Here is a 23,020-nt window from a genome sequence, read left to right on the forward strand (position 1 = left end):
GTATGGGAGTTCAGAGTCCGATAGTCGATACAAGGCCGCAAGCCCCCGTCCTTCTTGCCCATGAAAAAGAAACTAGAAGCAGCTGGAGACGTGGAAGGTCGGATGAATCCTTGGTTAAGAGCCTCCTTGATGTATTCCTCCATCGCCTTGCGCTCCGGGATGGACAATGAGTATACTCTACCCTTGGGGAGTTTTGCTTCAGGTAGCAAGTCGATGGTGCAGTCCCATGGGCGTGATGGTAACTGGGTGGCTGCCTGCTTACTGAAGACATCCTGGAACGCCAAGTAATCAGATGGGACCGTGACCTTCTCCCGAGGTTCGGGGCTTTCGATGAGGGTAGAGGCAACTTGAGCTGAGTGAGATCCTGGGAGCGGAGTGGGTAATGACGCGATACAGTTGCGGTGACAGTGCTCGCTCCAGCGAGTCACCTCACACGAGTCCCATCTGATCTCTGGAGAATGGAGAACTAGCCAGGGGCGTCCCAGGATGATATCCACGGTGGGTCCCTCCAGTAACAAAAACGTGATTTCCTCCTCGTGTAGAGTACCAATCTTGAGCTTTAGTGGCGGTGCTCGATATTTCACCCACCCCCGTCCTAGCGGTTTTCCCTGGATGGTCTCGACTCGGAGCTCCTGGGCATGACGTTTCCGGGGCAGATGGAGACGATTCAATAGGTCCTGGGATATGAAATTGCCCGAGGAGCCCGAGTCGACGAGGGCAGGGACTGAAACAGAAAGGTCTGGTAAGGAGTTGTACCGATAGCATTGACAGCGTGGAAATGACAGGGTCTAGTTGGAGGGTACTCACCACAGGACGTGGGGGTCTGACTTGGCAGGTCCTTATGTAATGATCCGCCGCAGCGCAATAAAGGCACAGACCTGCCACGAGACGGCGAGCACGTTCAGAAGGGGTAAGCCGGGAGGTGTCTACTCGCATCGGCTCTGGTACTGGGGAACCCATGCCGAGCGTGAAAGACTGGTGGGCGGCTTCAGTGGCGTGCGGACAGATGCTGGGAAATTCGGTTGGCTTTTTGCATGAAGCTTTCCAGTCCAACGGTGTCATCATAGATAGCCATTTGAGCTTGTACACAGGGATTCAATCCTTGCCGGTAAGAGCCAAGTAGAGCCACCTCCACCCGCTAGTCGCCGCCAGCATTCTGAACCGCAGTGTGTAGTCGTTAATGGAAGACATGCCTTGGCGCAGCCGCAGTAACTGGTCGGACACAGATAGAACTCCTGCAGTGTGACCAAAGACTTCTTTGAAATGGTTAGTGAAGGCATCATATGAATTAATTATGGCACTATTAGCGTTCCATATGGCCTTAGCCCACAACAGCTCTCTTCCGTTAAGAAGTGATATCAGGAATGCTACCTTAGTGCGAAAAACTTCTGCGGCTGCATCTCGATGAACAAGGCCACTTGCAGGAGGAAGCCACCACACTCAGCTGCATCACCCGCATATGAAGCAAGCATGGCCATGGGACTGACAGAGGCAGATTGGGGGGTTGCCGGAGTCTCTTCCGTTAAGAAGTGATATCAGGAATGCTACCTTAGTGCGAAAAACTTCTGCGGCTGCATCTCGATGAACAAGGCCACTTGCAGGAGGACGCCACCACACTCAGCTGCATCACCCGCATATGAAGCAAGCATGGCCATGGGACTGACAGAGGCAGTTTGGGGGGATGCCGGAGGAAGCAGGGAAGCCCGGAGGGCATTTACCAGCTCCTCCAGGACTTCTGCGGGTGTGGGAGGTCGAGGATCCATGGAGGTAATTGTATTGGTCCGGTCTTCTATCACAAAGCAAGGCCAGACACAACAGGTAAGTGCAAAACAGGATGGTTTATTGATATGAGCAGCAGAGGAATGGAACGGGTGAGGTAAAGGCAGGTGAATGTCAACACAGTGAATGATTCCAGGGTTCTTATCTGAGTTCTGATGGGGAGTATATGCCGGGTTCGTTGGAAATCGGGGAACAGATGCCAAGGAGTCGTTGGAGGATCGTGGGAGGCTCAGAGGGTAAGTCTTTCTAGGAGAATTCAGTAGAGAGAGTCCAGAACAGTTCATAGGAGTGAACGGTAGACCGGACAGTGAGCGACTGTGATGTGTGTGTATTTGTAGTGTGGCTTGATTGGTGACAGCAGGTGCAGGTGATCAGAATTCAGGTGACTGTGATCGGGTGATTATCCTGGATGGTGACTGAAGTGACTGAGATGAATCCCTGACAGTTATCAACAAAACAATTTCAGTGAGAAATTAATTTGGAAGATTAACACAAATCTATTTATTCTGGCATCTTCTTTCTAGTGCTAAAATGATTTAATCTCAGGTTTTCAGTGTGGTCTGACATTTTGGACCCCACTGTATATTTTTGCATGTGCATGTACACTATCTGAGCCAGAACACATAAATGAATACAAAACACTGTGCACAACACAAACAATCACAATCACGTTAGCCAGAAGAGAGTGAATGTAAATCCAAATTGATGGCTAAATGCGGTAACATTCATCATTCCATCAGAAGGTGAGTGATGAAAGGTAATTATGACCAGAGGTGCAAAACAACAAGGGGAGGAGACTGAGATCTCAAGCACTGTGATTATAATCGGAAATTAATTCATTACAAAAACAACATGAACTTAAGGTCTAGACATGTAAGTTATATGCTGCTTTATATTTTTGTGTAAAACCAGAATACAGTGGCCGATGGTGAGATTTGTATTAGTAAATCCCCCCCTTAATAGCTTATTCAGGTATTTCTGTCTTGTAGATGAAGATGTTTACTTATATTTTACTGGAAAACAAGACAAACTTTTGCAGTTTATATTGGGTTTAACTACTTGGTATTGGTGTTGCTCTTCAGTGTTATGTGTTACTCTGTAACTTCCTGCCTCTCTCCATGGTGAGGCTGAGGTGTAGTTTATATCATAATCATTTGTGTCTCTGATTCAGCTCAGCTGACACCCCACTTTGTACCTGACACAGAAACATTTGCTGTGGGGATCCAGCGTGAGTTTATTATTTGTTGGCTAATGGAAAATTCCTGAATGAATATGTAAGCACTTCTCGGATCCGGCCTGTCTCCCGGATGGAGGAACGCAGCACATGTTTATCAAACTGGCTGTTTTGTTTTATTCCTCACACAAATGGAGGTCTGACACAGCACTTTGAGCGAGGAACCACTCATGTTATAACCATAACACGAATCCATACATTTTTTTTATGTACCATACATAAAAATCAGGGGAAAAGAAGATTGGATTTCCTCGCTCTGCTCAAGCTAACTTGAATCATTTCCTGTAGAAAAACAACAACCAATATGATCTTTCTTTTTATTTAAGGTCCAAGTAAAGACTTTGGGGTTCTGGGTGGAAAACAAGCCATGGAGATAAAAAAAGGGTAAAGTGCAGGAGTGGGGGTTCTCTTGTGGGCTGTGCCAAAAAACATCTGGAAATGATCTGAATAGACCTGTGAGCCAGGCAGGAGTAACCACACTGCTCTAAAACACACACACACCACACTGCTCTAAAACACACAAACACCACCCCGCACCTGAAAACAACACAATAGTGTAATATACTGTAATACTCAGACAAGCTTGATGGCACGAACGTATCAACAAAGTGTGGGGTGTAACACTGAAATACAACACAGCATGATGAAGCAATACAACACAACATAAACATGATTTACACAACCGTTCAAAAGTTTGGGGTTAGTAAGTTTGGATTCTATCTTTTAATTAAAATAATATTTTAATTAAGTACTACATTTAAGCAGATTTAAACTGTTTTCATCACTGATAATAATGTTTCTTGAGCACCAAATCAGCATATTAGAATGATTTCTGAATGATCATGTGACACTTAAGACTGGAGTGATGATAAAAATTCAGCGCCACCATCATAGAAATAAATGACATTTTAAAATATATTAAAATAGAAAATTGTTATTACTGTAGTAATCAGTATTACAGTTTTTAATGCATTTTAATCAAATAAATGCAGCTTTGGTGAAACTTCTTTCAAGCATATTTTCAAATCTTACCAACCCCAAAGTTTTGAATGATTGTGTACATAAAAATTCAATAAGGATCTTCATAACATAATAAATTGTAAAGCAGAGTCAAATTAAAATACGAATATCATAAAAATTAATTTACTGAACATTGTTTTTTTTTCAAACTTTCTTCTGTAGACTGGTTATTCTTTTTCATTCAATTCCAATGAATGAAGGGTGAAGCTTGCAAGCTTCAAAAAGAATGCAAAGCATCATAAAAGTGTTTGACTCAAATACTATTTCAAATACTCTAAAGCCTTGCAGTGGCTATTTATAAAACCTATTTGTTTTATTTGAACAAGTCAGATTCATGAAAAAATAATTCAGACCAGTTTTATGAACTGATTCATTAAGACAAAATAAATAAATAAAACAATTGTTCACGATTTGGTACTCTAATGAATGTAGCAAGGAGATGCTACATCTAGAACAGATGTCAAGATTTTCAGTAATTAATGGTTGAAGATTCAACTTCTAACAAATCAGTTGGCTTCAGAACACATGGAATTCAGTGCAAAAGTGATATGAACCACTTTATGGTTCTTTTGGATGGCATTTTGATTTGGCCCTTTTTCTTGTAACTGAATGGAAAAGAGCAACCAGTACTTATTCTTAAAAACATTTCCTTTTGTGTTCCACGGAAAAAAGAATATCACACAGATTTGGAGCGACATGAGGGTGAGTAAATGATCAAATGATGCAAGGAACTTCCGTTCATTGTAATCCACATCATTTTGGAATAGATTGTGTCACATTTTTGTCACACACAACACAATAACACCCTTACAAGCAAAGGAAGTGCTTTGTAAACTCCTGTAAACAAACAAAGTGGAAAAAAGCATTAACATAATAGATGGATAAAGATGTGCTTTCCATCACAAGCTCTGAGCAGAGGAATCCTTGCTTTGAGAAGGATGTGTGATGTTATAGTGGAAGAAGTGCATTGTGTGTCAGAGAGAAAGAGAGCGAGAGACTGGGGTCCTGAGAATGAAGATAAAGTGATGCTTCACAGGTGACTGTGACGTTAACCAAACAGCTAAACAGCTTTGTTTAAAGGGTAGATCTTATCAGCGCTTTAGTGCATTTAAGGAGCAGGGAAACACAACAAATGGGTGTAATTGCTTTTTTGTTGTTGTAGTAGTTTGTAGAAATGTTTTTGATTCTAACAAAGTGATAATATGTCTGTTGATGTACAGTACACTACTGCAGACACACTGCAGGGAAAGCAATGATAAGTGGTTGTGTTTGTCTGCAGGCAGTTTTGGGGGTAACGCATTACAAGTAACGCGAGTTACGTAATCAGATTACTTTTTTCAAGTAATTAGTAAAGTAGCGCATTACTTTTTAATTTACAAGAGAATATCTGAGTTACTTTTTTTTCAAATGTATTGATTGACAACTCTGGTGTTGCCATGGTGACAGAAATCAGAAGACGTTACTGTAGTTCTAAAATAAATATGAATATGCATTCATTCATCTCACTCAAAACACACAGATTCAGTATTCCTCAAAATGAATAAAAATAATGCAACTCAGAATATGACGCAAACCTGCAATAATTAAATGTTAAACAACACAAATATCCTTTATGTATTTAATCACATTCTATTTGCTTCTGACCTTCGATGATCCAGTTCAACCGTACTAATAAGCGCAAATTACTCTAGACAAACATTTGTGTATCTTTTTTTATTGCTGAAGTGTGTTGAAATTTCTTCTTCTGCATTCGACTGTACGGACGTGAATTTACTTTCCCTTCAGCCTGAGGCTTATTCATTTCACTTTTGGTGTGAAAAGGCTTTTATATTTGCCAAAAATATAACTTTTTTATTTTAAAAACAAACAAGCAAGCCCTGTCCAGATTTTAAAAGTAACGCAAAAGTAACGTAACGCATTACTTCCCATAAAAAGTAACTAAGTACCGTAATTAGTTACTTTTTTAATGGAGTAACGCAATATTGTAATGCATTACTTTTAAAAGTAACTTTCCCCAACACTGTCTGCAGGTTATTTGATGTGGCCTTTACCCCTACCGAATAATAATTTCTTCATTACCTGTGACTGTCTTCACTTCTCTGGCATTGATTTTGTCATACAACAGTGGTTATGCATAATATTTTATGCCACAAAGAGTGTTCTGTGTCAGTTAGATGGCAAGCACTATTGTGTGTGGGGTGCACTTTGCCTACATTGTTACCAAATGGTCAAATGAATGTGCTAAATGAGTTAACACCAAAAATGACATTCATTCACCCTCATGTCATTCCAAACTAGTGTCACTCTATTATTGTTTATATATTATTATACTATTTATTAATATTTTGAATTAGCTTTTATTTTTTATATTTTCAGTTTTCATTTAAATTTTTATTTGTTTTAGTAATTTTGCTATGTGAATTTGTCATTTTTATTTATTGTTTTTTTTATATATATTTTGATTTAGCTTTAGGTTTTTTGACATTTCATTTATTTGTTTTTGTAATTTTAGTACTTCAACTTAATTTGCAGTTAGATGCCAAGGCAACAATTCTTAGGTTTTTTTCATAGTTTTCATCTAATATTCTATTTTATTTTATTTCAGTTATTCAATTAACGAAAAAAATGCTGCAAGTTTTAGTTTTAGTTAAAAAATAACAACACTGTTTGCAATCCAAACCTGTGTGACATAAAAATATATTTTAGGAAACGTCACGGTATGTTTTTTTCTTTGTCCATACAACGAAAGCTAATGGTCAGCAAAGCGGCTTGATTTTATGGAATAGAAATGTAATTTGTTCAGTAATAAATCACGTATGAGTGTGGAACATATCTGAGTGAATTTAGCACAATGCTTTGCAGTTGCACAATTTTATCTTTTACTAGGCAAAAATTGTAAGTTATAAAAGAACACCATATCACAACAAGTTGCATGATTTGATGTATTATTCATGTCTGTTGCACAAATAGTGTGTGGGAAGAGATACTTTTGAGATTTTAACGCTTTGTAGAAATAACAAGCATGACTACAAACAACTGTGAGGGACGTGACAAAGTGTGAGGATTTATAGCATAGTTTATGTCCTAGTTTTACCTCTGATGGGGTTAACAAACACATTAACAAAGACAGGACGTCTTCAGACTTCCTCTTTCCGTCTCAAATTATTGAACAACTTGGGGGGCTGTATGCACATCTATCCTCTACTAAAACAATGGCCCATATCAACCAAAACAATCTGACACAAGTTTCTGTGAGAACATTGTTACTTCACGGGGTCAATGGAGATTCAGGGTAGTGCATCTCCTCTGTCTCGTTGGTGTCATGATTATTGGTGAGTGCTGAACTCCTGTTATCATTCAGTCACTGTCACCAACCGACCCAGCGTGCTCTTTTCCTGTCACCTAGGCAACCTGAGCTATTACAACAGCTCATATCTTCCCAATCCACTCTCTCTCCTCTGTCCCTGCAGCCATCCCTGGAGTGAATAACATTTCAGCATTATGTCTCGTTTCTTATTCACAGTTATCCTCCTCTGTGTCTCAGATCACCCAGTGCACCAGCCTACAGGCTGATGACAATGGCTCTGCATTGATGGATGACAACTCCAGCCAATCATCAGCCACCATAGACAGCGAAGAAGATCGGAAGAGTGCCTTAGAAAAAAGCATGTGTGTGTGAAATCTCCTTTATTAGCAGCTTGTGTTAAGTAACATAGGAACTTCTTATTTTAGATTGCTTACGTAACAGAAATGCTTCATTTAAAACTTTATGATGTGGTATTACTTTGAGATTTCTGTTGCAATATTTAACAGAGCAGACATCAGATGTTCATTAGTACACCACAATCACGTCATCCGTGAAGGAAAATCCAGTTTAAGCCAGTAGGGGGTCATTAACTAGTTCAAGCTGGTAGACTAGTCACAACAGCTTAAGGAGATAAAGTTGGTTTTTGGATCATGGTAGCTGGAGGATCATGACCATCTTGGACTATCTAATGACTGTGTTAGATCAGCTAATGACAAAATTGGACCTGTTATGACCTGTTATGTTATTATCTTATCTGGCAACCAACATTTTTTCAATGTTCAGCTGCCAGATGGCCAACACAGGTCAAACTGGTTTTTGAAACATCATCAATTTAAGATCATCTTAAACTAGCTAAAGATAATCTTAGACTAGCTAATCACCATCTTAGATGAGCTAATGATCAGCCTGGACTAGCTAATAACCATCTTTACAAGCTAGAAACCAGCTACCCGCTGACCAGGTTAAACTGTATCATGAAACATGATAGCTGCTAGACCAGATGAAGATCATCTTAAACCGACTAAAGATAATCTTAGACGAGCTAATGACCAGCTTGGACCAACTAATTACCATTTTAACTAGCTAGAAACCAGCTGGTCTTACAGGTGAAACTTTTTTTTGTACCAGCTAAAGACAATCTTAAACCAGCTAAACATAATCCAGCTAATTACATTTTAGATTATTTTATGACCAACTTGGACCATATTAACCAGTTAGAGACTAGCTAAAGATCACCTTAATCCAGGTAAAGCTCATTTTAGACCAACTAATTACAGTTTTAGATAAGCTAATGACCCATTTGAACCAATTAATGACCATCTCTGTGCAGCTAGAATCCATCCACTGTGTTCCAAAACACAGCTACCATCATAAACTGGATTTTCCAGTAGGAATATTCACACGTTTGATATAAAGGCCCTTCATCTGGTCCACAAATAGCTCCCAGATTATTAATATGCTGCGCCAGTCAGAACTCTGCTAATATTACACCCTGTATTAATCACAGCACATGTTTTGAGCTGTCAGATATTGTTAATGTATTGAATGACTTGATGAAACCAGTGAAAGCTGACCTCCTTTCTTCTGCAGGTATGTTTTAAAAGAGTTGATAGAGACAGAAAAGCTGTATGTAGCTGATCTAGGACTTATTGTGGAGGTGAGCTTAAAATATCTATTAACAAATCACATGTGGATTTGATCAACTCTGTTACGGAATGCTACCAATTTTCCTGTAATCTTAGAATGACTCGGATGCATTTCAGAGCATTTAATCACCACAGAATTAGATTTGATGCATCAACTGACCTGAATTCCTCTCAGCTGTAATACTGAACACAGTATAAATCAAAGTAATGGTGCCTGGATTTAAAATATTTGCAATATGATGATCTACATTTTTTATGAGAGTGATATTTTATCACACTTGAAATGCCTCAGATTTAATAATAAAAGAGTATTTGTATGGGTCATGAGCTTTGTAAGTTCATCATGTTCTGTTTCTCAAAGGGCTACATGGCCTCAATGAATGCAAAAGGAGTTCCAGAAGATATGAAGGGAAAAGACAAAATAGTGTTCGGGAATATCCATCAGATCTACGACTGGCATAAAGAGTAGGTTTATCTGTGTTTGTGTGTATATCACAAATCTGAAAGGACTTTCAGTATATTCCTAAACTTTTAGACTGAATTGTCCTCAGCTTCTCATGTCCTTGCATTTTCTACACTGATTTTTTGGGGAAAAATCTGTGGAATTTAGTGCATGCAGATTCCATATGGTCCTGCTGATGACTTATGGTGGGCTCAATGTCTGATTCTCCCCTCTGTTCTGATCTTAGTTATTTCCTGGGTGAGCTGGAGAAATGTGTGGCTGAGCCTGAACGACTGGCCCAACTTTTTATCAAACATGTAAGTCTCTCTATTATTCTCGCATTCATCTGTCTGTCTGTTTCTGGCAAGGTTGAGCAGAACTTCCTCTTGCACTGAGTAAACTGAGCTGAGAAAACACAGGGGTTTTTAACACGCACGCCTGTTTTAACACCCCATTTATTCTCCCATCATCCCACTCTATTTCTGTCTACCCTCAGACACCCTGCTACTGATACGGCCCATTTGAGGCTGTGTGTTTGCTTGTGTTGTGTCCATTGGTTCACAACCACAAGGGGAAAAGAGGCGGGAAAAGAAAGAGGAACAACAAGCACAGCTACGTCCTTTGATAACACTACTGCTTTATACACCATGTCTATTTCTGGAGTTCAGTCCTATGCTATGGACATACACACATAAATAACTCGCCAAGAAGAAACAACACCATTCCAATGCCACCCACAGACATACATGTTAAAAACTAAAATTCGTAGATATACATTTGTGAAAAGTACTTCGCAGTAATTTGTTAAAAGCTACCACATGCTGTGATACAAGTTTTGGTGGTGAATCAAAGTGTTTTGCTTAAATGAAAAGCGCTGAGTTACTGTACGAAATGGAGTCTGCCAGCATTTGCCCTTTCTACTGTTTAATGAGCCTGAGCCCTTTGGGTAAGAACTTAAAAAGGCTTGAGGGGAATAAAGAACCTTATAACAAAAATCTAAAGGTTGAGTCAAACTGTGAAACAAGCATAGTGGGAAATTGGTTGGTAATGAGAAACAGTAATGGAGGGTGAGTGAGGGCCAGACTGTCCCCACACCTTTTTTTTTCCTATCACAAACAAGACCTTCCCCCCTCTCTTTCTTGTTCCAATTTCCTCAGCCTCTGCTCTCACCCTTTCTTTTAACTCATGCAATGCATAACAAAGTTATTAGACACTGAAGTTATGGCAGGACTTTCCAACTTCCAGTCATTGATGCGTAACGGAGATAAATTAAGATGATGGGTTGCAAAATCTTTCAGCTCGTCTCAGACAGTCTTATAAGGACGTCACTTTACTGAAAAAAATTAATTCTGAATTAGTATGTTTTTTGCTGTTTTCTTGTAAAAATAACCAAACATATTACATTAATTATAATTTTGAATTATAATAATTAATAATACAAATAATAGTTAGCATAAATTTAGCAAATAAGTGAGTTTATTCTACTATACAGTAGTTACATTTGTTAACATTATTTAATGCATTAGATATCATGAACTCACAAATTTTACAATAATATTAATGTGTTATTAATTTAAAAGCAAATTTAATACATTTAATTTATAAATATCCTATTGTCCTTTGTTAATTAGTGTTCATTCATAATTCTTTAATACGTTAATTTGTGTTCTTTCATAATACATTAAAGGGATAGTTCACCCAACAGGTATGGAACGACATGAGGGTGAGTAAATGGTAACAACATTTTCATTTTTGTGTGAACTATTCCTTTAATACTCACAGGGATTAAAGTTTTCCGTCGCTACGACGGAATTCCGTCAGTTCATAAAGACATTCACTTGCTTCATTCCTGAATGATTCAGCCGTTAGGACGAATCAATTGAATGAATGATTCTGTGATAAAATCAGTGACTTGCCGCCACCTGCTGGCGGATTTAGTTTAATTTTTATCGTATAATTTCAGTTATTTAAATTATTTAATTTTTCTGTATTCAAAATTTTATTTTTGAAACATTAATCTCCACATGAATTTATGAATTTAATTGCACTCATGCCACCTCTGAGCCTCACTAAACGTCTGAAAATGTACCTACAAGCCACTTTTGTGCCACCTCTGTAGTACAAATTAATTTATTAATACTAATTTCATACGATTAGTAACTTAATTGTCTTATTCTACTTCTTATTATATTGTTTTAAATAGAGATTTTAAAAAGCTTATAAACATAATTTTTTTAATTTGACAGATGAAAATGATGCCATTACAAAGGTAAAAAGAAAATACTCCTGTAAGTCACTTTAAGGAGTCAAATATCACCTCGTATTAGGAAGGCTAATTTTTGATCAGAATTTTTGATTATTGATCAGAAGGTGCTCCTAAATTTTTAAATTAGGAGGACAAGCGTTCCTAATTACAAGAAAAAAAACTGCTCTTAAACTGGGTGTGTGGCATGGCTGAGGAATGGGGTTTGGTCGAAGAAAGATTTTCAGTCAAAATATTTTTTTTGCTTTAACCCCTGTACTCATATATTTAGACATTTGTATTAATCCAAAAATATCAAATATTGTAAAATATTATTCATTTTTAATGTGTGATTCCTAATATATGATCTACTGTTAGCAAGTTAAACATTTATAAAGTGTTACTAAAAATAAACTTGATTCAAGATGAAATCAGTTTTAAGGAAAGAACAAAAATCCTGATTATGAAATGAATTTTGTGCAGTGTCCATATGAAGCTCTTACAATCTGTTGTTCGAGCCATTCATGCTTTAACGTCTACCCAGTTGGCTTGTCTCTAGGCAACTCATTCAGTGTGTATAAGTGTTTATTTCTGTGTGTGAGGTAGTGTCCAGTTGTAACGTCCTACTACCTGAATGCAGTGTGTGTGAGAGAGAGAATGGGGCTCTGATTACATTGAGGATAATTGGGCTGAATTATACATGGCCTTCTGCTCATGCTCCTCCATCAGTGTTGTGTAATCTCTCTCTGCCGTCACAGCACGCTGCTTTTATACTGCAGACAAAGTTAGTTTCAGACTTATTAAACACTTATTGCAGCTTGTAAGTTTCCATTGAATCACCTCTGTCATGATACATGTCCACTGCTCCCCATCTTTTTCTAGCTGCATTTACGTGTAGGATCAGGAAAGAAGGATTTAGATCAGATAAACTAACAGTAGTGACCAATTTATCAATCTTTTTCTTAAATGTCTTTGACATATTTCCATAACAGTTACTGTTTCCTCTCATTGGCAACCATTTACTTTACTTTACTTAATGAGTGTATATTTAGTAAATATTATCCCTTAAAAGCCACTTTCAGACACTTAAGGCACTCTAACAAATATATGAATGCCATTACTTTAGATACAAAAAAGTCAAACTAGATGGATTGTGCAAACAAATGATGATAGAGCCTTTCTGAGATCTAACTGCAATGATTTTTATCTAATACAAGAGATTTTTAGTGACTGTATGAAGTCACTTTCCCTCAAGTCGATAAAAATGTCCTAGTAGTTTCATCACATTAATAGTGGATATTAACTATGTTTTATCTCAGTTTGTCTATTATTTTATTGTTCAATTATTAAATTTAAATTAAAATAGTATTAAAAAGGAATCACATTTTTTATGTGGTTTAAGTGTCCAAATACTTCTGTTGCAACATGCAACTATTACTACTCGGTATAACTATAAATCTATAAATACTTCGCTGTATAACTACTCTGCTGAGCTAATTCAGTCTGCCCTTTCTGTTTGCACAAACCACAGGAAAGACGGCTTCACATGTACGTGGTATATTGCCAGAACAAACCTAAGTCTGAGCACATCGTGTCAGAATACATTGAGACCTACTTTGAGGTAAGTGCATATGAAGTGCAAGCACACAAACACATGCATACACACTCAAGTGGAGTCCTCAAAGATGCACAGGTTAAGCGTGAGGGGCTGTTTTGGGCACACAAACCCAACTGTGTAAATATCTCATGGCAGACTTTCTCGCTCTCTTTCCATTTGCACTGTGTGTGTGTGTGTGTAATCGTTCAGTGGACATGAAGGCCCCGACTGACCCATCAATTCTTGGAACAGACAAAACAGGGAGCTGCTTGATCGAAAAGTTTGACACTTAATGGATTATTCTCTGTGCTGTGCCAAAACATTTAGAGGTTTGATAGCTGGCATTACTTTAGGTTTTATAGATTGAGATTGCAGGGCATTATAGGATAATGGATCAAGGAGAGTGTTTGGCTATGTTTGGAGTGGAATACCAGCATAAGTTTAATGCATACTGTCCAGTATGTACTGCATACTGCCTACCATTTTCTAGTATTTTTTTAAAATATTTTTTTAACCCAATTTTGGTCTTAACTTAATAATCATATGATGTGTCAAGAAAATGATTGTAAAGGGATAAAATATTCATTGCAATATCCTTTATTTGCATTCTGCACCTATCCGCAAATGAAATAGCTCATCTGGGTGCACTATTTTATACTGCACACAGTATGCGTACTGCAAAAAACAAAACAAAATGTAAAAAAAAAAAAAAGGTTAGTGTGGATAGTATTGTAGTATGCGGTCCAGAACGCTGGCTTTCTCTCTTTGTGCATAAAGGAATCAGTCAATGAGGTGAATGTTTGTGTGTGTTTGTGTGCAGGAGCTGAAACAGCAGCTGGGTCACAGGCTGCAGCTGAACGACCTGCTCATCAAACCCGTGCAGAGGATCATGAAGTACCAGCTGCTTCTGAAGGTGAGACAGAGTGCAACACACAGACGTGCACAAACACACACATTCTTGTGCACTCATGGCTCATTCTATTAGGAGTGTTGTGGACCATGTCTAATCAATTCCACATCATAAATAAAACTAGAATATCAAATTATTATCAAATACTGATGGAGATGTATTTGATTTTAAGAGTAAAAAGTAAAGAAAAATGTCCATTGCCACACTTTGTATGTTGACTACTCAAAATTGTGCAATTTTTCTATATTTCATTTCTATATATAAGCAGATTAATGAGATAATGATATTTACACTACTATTCAAAAGTATTGTTTTTGTTTTTTCAAAAATATTTTTTTGAAAGAACTCTCTTATGCTTACCATGCCTGCATTCATTTGATCAAAAATACAGTAAAAACAGTAATACTGTAAACCAGGGGTCAGGGACCTTTTTTGACCAAAGAGCCAATTTTGTATTTTTGGTTAATGCATTTTCCCAAAAGATATATTTATATATGTATATATATACAGTGGGGAAAGTATTTATTTGATCCCATGCTGATTTTGTTTTGCCCACTTACAAAGAAATGAAGGTCTGTAATTTTTATGGTAGGTTTATTTTAACAGATAGAGACAGAATACCAACCAAAAAAATCCAGAAAAACACATTTAAATGTGCATTTCAGTGAGTGAAATGGATATATAACTATAAAACTATAAGTAACTCTTATTGACCCCAAACTTTTTAATGGTATTATGTGTTCTTATATTCTGCCCTGGTTGGCAATCACTTAAGAAAGAAATGCATTCTTTGTATGCCGATGCCTTTGGTTTTAAACTTATCACAGTAACACCACAGACCTGTTACTATTCACAACATATCTGAAGTTTATGGAAGAATAATAGTAAAATGTTGCCAATGCCAACTGTCATGTGGTTAAATTGAACTGAAATCTCAATGGTTTTTCTTAGCTGCTTTGTACTGTAACTGTAGAGTCACCCACATTCATTACATTTCTTCTCATGTTCAAGGATCCACCAGCTTACTGCTCAGAATGATGCACTTAATTAGTTTCCTCACACAAAAAGCCATTAGTACAAATAGACACCGATACAAAAATAGAATGTTCTAGAGCTCACGCTGTGTGTCTTGCGACAGGATTTCCTCAAGTACTACACAAAGGCTGGGATGGACACTGAAGAGCTGGAGGTATGAGTCACTCAGACACCATAATTATTATGCAAGTTTAATTTCTCAAGACTAGAAACACATAATCCCACCAAGGAACATTGTGTGACTCCTTGACTATGCCAACATATTTTTTTCTTCACTTTGGTGTCAGTTTGAGCCAGAAATCAGTAATACTGTACTTGCTCATAGGCTTTAGTAAGGAACTGAGGTCAGTTTCCACGCATTGCTCTTTCTTGCATTCTGTCCTTCTTCATCTTTCTCTGTCTTTCTTTCACTCTGGAACAGAAAGCAGTGGAGGTGATGTGTTTTGTTCCAAAGCGCTGCAATGACATGATGAACGTGGGTCGGCTGCAAGGCTTTGAGGTATGGCGCCAGACGCAGGCTGTGGTTTAAAGCTGTCGGACTGTGGAAATGCTGGGAGAGACTCTGATCCCCTCAAGCAAGGGAGTGCAAGAGAGACTGAAAAAAATAGAAAATGCAGATTTTAAATTTTTTTTTTTTTTTATTCAGCAAAGGTGCATCAAATTAATCAAAAGAGACAGTAAAGACTTTTACTTTTTTATATCAGTTAATATAAAACTTTTAATCATCAAAGAATCCAGAAAAAAATGTATCACAGTTTTCTAAAATATTAAGCAGTTCAACCGTTTTCAGCATTGATAATAAAAACAAGTAATACTTGAAAACAATATTTCACAATATTACTGTTTTTTTTACTAAAATAAATGTAGCCTTAGTGAGCAGGAGACATTTTTACATAAATCATATTTTTTATTTATTCCTAATCAATAATCTCTTTTCATTGCAATGTAGCATATTTATGTATGTTTTGTATGTTGTGTTTTTCTAGGATTTTGTTCTTTGCCTTTAGCATGTTCACTGGTGAATGATATTTATTATTAAAAAAAATGGGTAAAAGAAAAAAACATTTGTTTAGTTAGCTAATGCAGGTTAAATATTTTCCACATATTTTACCATTTCGTTTTGACTTTTAGGCACAATGATAACTGAAATCCAGCCAAAAGTTTTTTTGCAGTAACATGTATATGTTATGTATATATAATATAATTACGTGTATATACAGTACACAAACACAGTTAGCTGTGTTTATATTTTAAGAAGGGGATCATCATATTTGGGGGTCCCAAAGGGTTTGAAAAGCCTTGCCCTAAAACCATATTTTCTGTCTTTATCAGGGGAAGATCACGGCACAAGGAAAGCTTCTCCAGCAAGACACGTTCACAATTGCAGAACAGGACAGCAGCATCCTTTCCCGCTTTAAAGAGAGACGGGTCTTCCTGTTTGAACAGCTTGTCATCTTCAGTGAGCCAATAGACAGGAAGAAAGGATTCTCTGTACCTGGATATATTTTTAAGAACAGTATTAAGGTGAGTTTGAGGAAGTTATCATCATATAAGGTTACTGTATTATGCCGTATGTTTGCATTGGTTAACAGGGCTTCTCCTTTCAGATAAGTTGTCTGGGTGTGGAGACTTGTGTAGACGGTGACCCAAATCGTTTTGCCCTGACATCTCGCGGGGCTGATGGCAGCACGGTGCGATTTGTCTTGCACTCGTCATCGCAGGACATCTGCAAGGCTTGGGTCAGTGACGTGAGCCAAATACTGGAGACCCAACGTAATTTCCTAAATGGTGAGACCTTCAAAGTTTCCCCAGCGGTTCAGTCAAAGTAGCTGCCATATTTAAATGACACAAACATAAAGCTATGAGGGATAAAAGGACAGTCGGTTCAATGTTTTTGTTTTGTGTGTGTTTCAGCCCTGCAATCGCCCATAGAGTACCAGAGAAAGGAAAGCAAGAGCAACAGTTTGGGCCGTAGCATGAAGCCTCCTCTGTCAGCAGTGGTTGGTCTGAGGCCCCACTCCTCAGCTTCTATCGACCGACACAAACTGCCCTGTCTGCGCTCCTGTAACACATCTTTGCCCTCTCTCTACCTGCCCAGCCAGGTCCCCACTGATGACCACTCACAGCCAGAGGTAAGAGAGCTCAAGCATCCTGAGGTTTGCTTGAAACTCAAGAACCCTTTTTTTGCGGTCATCCATGCTTTTAATCAAACCTAGGCTGAATTCCAATTTTCATGCAAACTAATAAACAAGATTGGGTTTAATGCGTCCCAAATCATAGTATACTTAATGGTGTACTATTTTTGAATGTTTAGTATGCATGCTTGAACAGTTTTTACCGGTTCTCTTTTGACTTTTCGATGTGTTGTTACTGTTAACTAAAACTATTAAAAAACTTGTTTGTTAATTGAAATCTAAAAAAAAAAAACTGATGAAAAATGAAAATTAGAAATGTTTCCTTGGAAATGAACTGAAATACATTTAAGTTTAATTACTAACTAAAACTGACATAAAAATAAATTAACACTATATAGAAATGCTTCAAAAAGAAAAACTACCTATGAAATGGCAAAATGACAAAACTGAAATAAAAAAGAAATTAAAACTATTTAGATATGCTTTAAAAAACTAAATAGAAAAAGCATGTAATGAAATTACTAAAAATAAATATACAAAAACTAAAAAAGCTCATTTAAAATAGCCATAAAAAACTATAATAGTGTGTGTAGTATATAAGTAATAGTGAAATAACTCTCCACAGATATAATCAAATCAAAAACAATAATTATCATATAAAATCACTAAATTAAAAATATTAAAATAAATCAAAATATTTATAAAAAAAACTATGATAGTATGTTAATAATAGTAAAATAACACTTTACAGATAATAATATACAGTATAATATTTAAATACAAACATGAGTATGTTACTGTAGTTAGTATTGCTGAAAAAGATTGGCCTCTTCTGTCTGAGATCATTTCCTTAACTTTCACCTCAACTTATTTCTTAACTCTTAAGTTTGCTTTACTCATCCCAGTGTCATCATCTGAGGGGTCACAATCGTATGTGGTAAATGGATATAAATAACTCGTTATTTCTTGTAATTTTGTAACTGCTGTTTCTGTCTGATGTCCAGCGCTGTCCGGTGGACTCCAGACTGAATTCCCAGACGGTGTCTCCAACTCATGTACAGCTGGCCTTCTCTGAAGAGCCATCATTCTCCCAGGCACCTCTAAACCGCCAGGCAGTCTCCAACGGACTGTGTTCCTCTAGCACGCAAGCCTCACAGGTAAAGTGCACGCTATGCTGGTGTTTGGTAAGCATGCAATTTAGAATAAGAAGCCACACTGCTCCTCCTGCTGGTGTAATGTAGACATTCAATAACAAACATAAACGGGCTTATTTGCAGGACAGGTACAATGTCTAAAGCTCTGGTTTTATTTGATTTAATACAACTGGTTTCATTGCAAATTAGATTTTTCTAAAATAGTAGCCAATTTTTTTTAGAAATAGTGCAGAGTCTTGAATATTTCTTATTCATTTTACCTCATAACATCTTTAATCATATTTATGACTGCTGTGAAGTCTCCTTTGTTGAGGTTTTCCCTATTCTGATACTATTAAAGCATCCCTCTCCGTCTACAGCGGCGTCTAGTCCCGAATGAGCTTTGATGACAGCTCAACAATAGTTGTGTGTGAAATAGCTGTTTATCTGCTTTACTCAGGCCTTTGAGCAACAGCACTTCACAAACAGGAAGGAGACAGGTTGACAGAAGGAAGTAACAGATCCCTATCAAACGCCTGATTGTTCTTGCAGGCTGTTGAATCAGACTGGTGCTGGATCCAAGCGCTGTTTTGACTTCAGTTCCCCTGTGTTTTTGTTTAAAGCCAGCTACTTTTCATGCTAAGTTAATTTTATAGTAGTTTATCTTCTATATCTAAATCTAAAATTATCTACCATCTAATTTCAATTAATGCTGGCAATGATTACATTTCTTCAGGCTATATTTGTAATATTAAGGAAAAATAGGGGGTTCTTAGGATGTGCTTATATTAGCATTTTGATTGTTATTTCTATTCTGATATTGAAGGTGAGAAATGAGTCAAGGACAGGTATACCAAGGGACACCGATCATAAGATCTGAGGTTTATAATAAGTGTGAAAAGCTTTCTAGACAGAACCATAAAGCAAGGCATAAGACAATAACACATCTGTCTCTCTCATATCTAACAAGGATTCTTGATCTGACAGGAGTGTTGAACAATATGTCGTCATTTCTAAAGCTCTGTTGTGACAATTTTCAGTCATGCCTATTTTAGTCATGTCATAAACCGTGTAACAAACATATTACTCTTAATATCCTGGGCTGCTCCCGGTAATTAAGACTCTTCAGCCATTTTCAGACTAGCGCTAGGCTTGTGACAGCTTATTATTCTCTGCTTGGGGAATAGACGAAAATGTATTTGCCGTCACGCGTCGCAAACCTTTATACATTCACGAATGAAGATTTCAGAACAATTGCCTGTGAGACTTAAAAAAATATTAAAGGTAATTGAGACTTAATATATCTCACTTGCAACTTTGCAACATACTAATTGCATTTTTTATAATTGAGACTTTGTATCTTATATTGTAATTTTATAGCACACAATTGTTTTTTTCTCATAATTGTGGCTTATGTCAAATTATGACTGTATGTGGCAATTGCAAATATTTCTCATAATTGTGTCCTAAAAACCCATAATTGTGACTTTATATTTTACAATGTGACTATATCTTGCAGTTTTATCTTCTATCTTCACAACTTTTTTTCTTGTCATTTTGTCTTTATATCTCACAATGTGACTATATTTTGCAATTATGGCTTTGTTTCTTGTAAACGTAACTTTGTTTTTTAAAATTGTGACTTTTTATCTCACAGTGGGACTATATTTTACAATTACAAATTTTTCTTGTAAATGTAACTTTATATCTTAAAATTGCGACTTTATATCTCACAATGTGACTATATTTTGCAGTTACAACTTTATATCTCAGTTTGACTATATTTTGCATTTGCAACTTTATTTCTAATAATTGCGACTTTATATCTCCCAATTGTTACTATCCCACAGGGCGACTTAATATCTCGCAACATGACTGAGTTATATCTTGCCACTCTGTTTCTCACATCTGCAACTTTACAGCTTATAATGTGACTATGTCTTGCAGTTTTACTTTATTAACTTAACTTTATTTCTCGTAATTGCTCCTTTATATCTTAAAATTTGACTTTACATTTCACAATTATGACTATATCTCATACTTGTGACTTTATATCTTACAATATGATTTTATTTCTGACTTTAAGCACTTTTTTTTCTCAATAGGCACTAAAACAGGCTTCCACAGAATCTTGATGTTAATAATGTGCTGTTTAGAAAAATAAACCATCAGTGGCAAAAATAGTGTTTTTTTTCTCCATTGTGTCCCAGAGCTCAGGAGATGGTGGCCGCAGATCTTCACCGAGAGAGGGACGCATGGCTGTTCCAAGTCCCTCCTCCACTCTTCAGCGCTCCAGTAACTTGGCCCAGCTTGATGAAGATGACCTGTGAATGGAAATCACCCTAATTTGCACCAGAGCATGCCACAGTCTGGACTTTATTCACGTCTGTTATCTTGTGGTATTCTTCCTAAACCTGTGACGCGAATTACCTAGTGACTTTTTAAATGGTTTTATATAATTTCTCTTTTTTTTTGTTGTTGTTGTCTTTTATTAAAGTTGTGTTTTGTTCAAAGGAGAATCAACCATTCCTATATTGGGAGGTCACTGGAGCAGGAACCAGAGTAAACCTTTATTTGAGGGTGTGAGGATGCATTTGGGCAAGCGTGCATGTAATGTATGAATGTGTATTTGTGTGCTAAATTCTGATGGCTTCATCCTTGCAAACATGCTGAACGTTTTCCATCAGATGTGTTTTGCAGAGAGCATACTGTATTATTATAAACATAAGAGGGTCCTTAGTGGGCTCACGCTGGAGTTTCGCACTATTGGTGCCTCTTTACAGAAGCTGTCTTTCTGTCTCCCGTCTATATTGAATTCTTTTGTGGGCTGCGTAAACTATTCTGAAGGAGCTAAGGGGAAACAGACTCTAAATGCAGCTAATTTGTACATACCGTATGTAGAAGAATGATCTGTGCATGGAGACACGGGCACTTGACTTTCTCTTCGCTAATTGGATGTTTGAATTCTCGAAGATCAATCAACTCCGTTGTAGTGGACAATGAGCGACTCGTGTTCAGCTTCGTGTTCAGACTTCACAACTACAGGTGGATATAAGAGATCACACACAACGAGTATCTAGAGGAACTGCTCAAGGGTTGGACTGAAAGATGGGCAGCAGTTGTTACAGCAGAAGAACATGCAGTATAAAAGCAGTTATCTGTGGCTAAATGACTCTTTTTGGCTTCTGCCACCCCTCATTGTGTAATGCCCACTGCCTGGATTACTCTGCAGGTCTTGTCATTCAAATTGAGGTTGCTGAATTATTAGATATTATTATTATTATTAATATATAACTTAATGAAGGCCAAAGGTAAATTGTCATGTCATTATGTGCCAAAAGCAGGTGCCAGTACCCTTTACACAAAAATGAATGAAATATTAAGCCTAAAATGTAATTCAGTTCATTTATCGACCATTTGAAAACAAGCTAAAACACTTGCTTAATTTTTAGTAAAATGTTCTCATAAAAACGAGGGGAAAAGCTAAAGATGTCAGTTTTTATTTTCCAAAGTTTTCAACACATTTTTTTGGTTATTGTGTTTTGTTTAGTTGTTTTATACTTCTTATTAAAGCAAATTATTTGTTAACGGCAAACCAAATCATTAGTTAGAAAGAGGATTGGCATTGTTAATCAAATCTGAAACATATAGTTTGTCATAAAATGTTAGATGTCTCACCAAAGAAGGGATGGTATGTGTTTGGTATTTGATGTTGAAGCATGATCAAAAAGCACTTTCACTCCGTTTAGCTCATTGCACATTCTTTCCAACAGAGGGTGCCAGAGGACTTCAGCGCTGTTTACACAACCAATCGGTCTTTTCCACAGATCAGTTTAAAACTTCAAATTCAAAGCTCATGTGCTTTACTGTCGGCATGTTTCAGATGCATTCGCATAAATATCCTTAAAATGATTGTAATAACCTTCTCTTGCCTTGACGTAATATTCAAATCAGCAGAAATCAAATAATTTGACATAGCCCTGTATAAACTGAAAGCTTTCCTGTACTGCCTTTCCACAAATGTGGATTTGAATCTTACATTGTTGCATGCTATTTTGAAGAACACCGCTAATAGATGAAGGAAATGATGTAGAGAAAGAATTGGACGTGATCTATGTCTATGTGACAAAACCTATCATTGTATTATATCAAATTAAACTGGTTCCTTTTGGAACACAAGAGTGTTTAGGAACACACGTTTCCTTTTCTGCTGTATTCACAGACGTTTGCTGTGTGGTGTCTTTGAGGATGTGTACTTGTTGTATAAGGGAGACCGGGGCTAAAATATTTCTCAGAGTAGGATTGTTTCGGAAAGTCCGTTTCTGTATATAAAAAAAAACGTACAAAAAGACCCAATATAGTTTACTGAACACGACCTAAAAAGGGCAGTTTGTCGAAGTCACATTGAAACCTGCCATTAAATAGCTTTTTATTGGCTTATCAGCTAAATTGTCCAGTAAAACAACTATAAATGAAATTGTAATGATCATTTGTATAAAATTACAAAATGTAAAGTATATGACAACTTACCCTAAAATTA

The 23,020-nt window shown here is 37.1% G+C and overlaps 1 protein-coding gene across 2 annotated transcripts in view; it reads left to right on the forward strand.

Moving 5' to 3' along the window:
• The window catches only part of arhgef25a (Rho guanine nucleotide exchange factor (GEF) 25a), an 82,560-nt gene extending 59,554 nt beyond the window's left edge, over positions 1-23,006 (forward strand). For both annotated transcript variants that reach the window (XM_016256804.1, XM_016256812.1), the window contains 13 exons: positions 7,578-7,702; positions 8,931-8,997; positions 9,348-9,451; positions 9,676-9,745; positions 13,202-13,291; positions 14,088-14,180; positions 15,316-15,366; positions 15,634-15,711; positions 16,545-16,736; positions 16,820-17,000; positions 17,127-17,344; positions 18,352-18,504; positions 20,691-23,006. In XM_016256804.1, coding sequence (XP_016112290.1) covers positions 7,578-7,702; positions 8,931-8,997; positions 9,348-9,451; positions 9,676-9,745; positions 13,202-13,291; positions 14,088-14,180; positions 15,316-15,366; positions 15,634-15,711; positions 16,545-16,736; positions 16,820-17,000; positions 17,127-17,344; positions 18,352-18,504; positions 20,691-20,810 — 1,542 coding nt within the window. In that variant the 3' untranslated portion in view covers positions 20,811-23,006. The remainder of the gene's footprint in view (positions 1-7,577; positions 7,703-8,930; positions 8,998-9,347; positions 9,452-9,675; positions 9,746-13,201; positions 13,292-14,087; positions 14,181-15,315; positions 15,367-15,633; positions 15,712-16,544; positions 16,737-16,819; positions 17,001-17,126; positions 17,345-18,351; positions 18,505-20,690) is intronic.
• The last annotated feature ends 14 nt before the right edge of the window (positions 23,007-23,020 follow it).

Source organism: Sinocyclocheilus grahami, unplaced genomic scaffold (genome assembly GCF_001515645.1).
Source record: "Sinocyclocheilus grahami isolate Dianchi unplaced genomic scaffold, SAMN03320097.WGS_v1.1 scaffold29.1, whole genome shotgun sequence".
Classification (NCBI taxonomy): domain Eukaryota; kingdom Metazoa; phylum Chordata; class Actinopteri; order Cypriniformes; family Cyprinidae; genus Sinocyclocheilus; species Sinocyclocheilus grahami.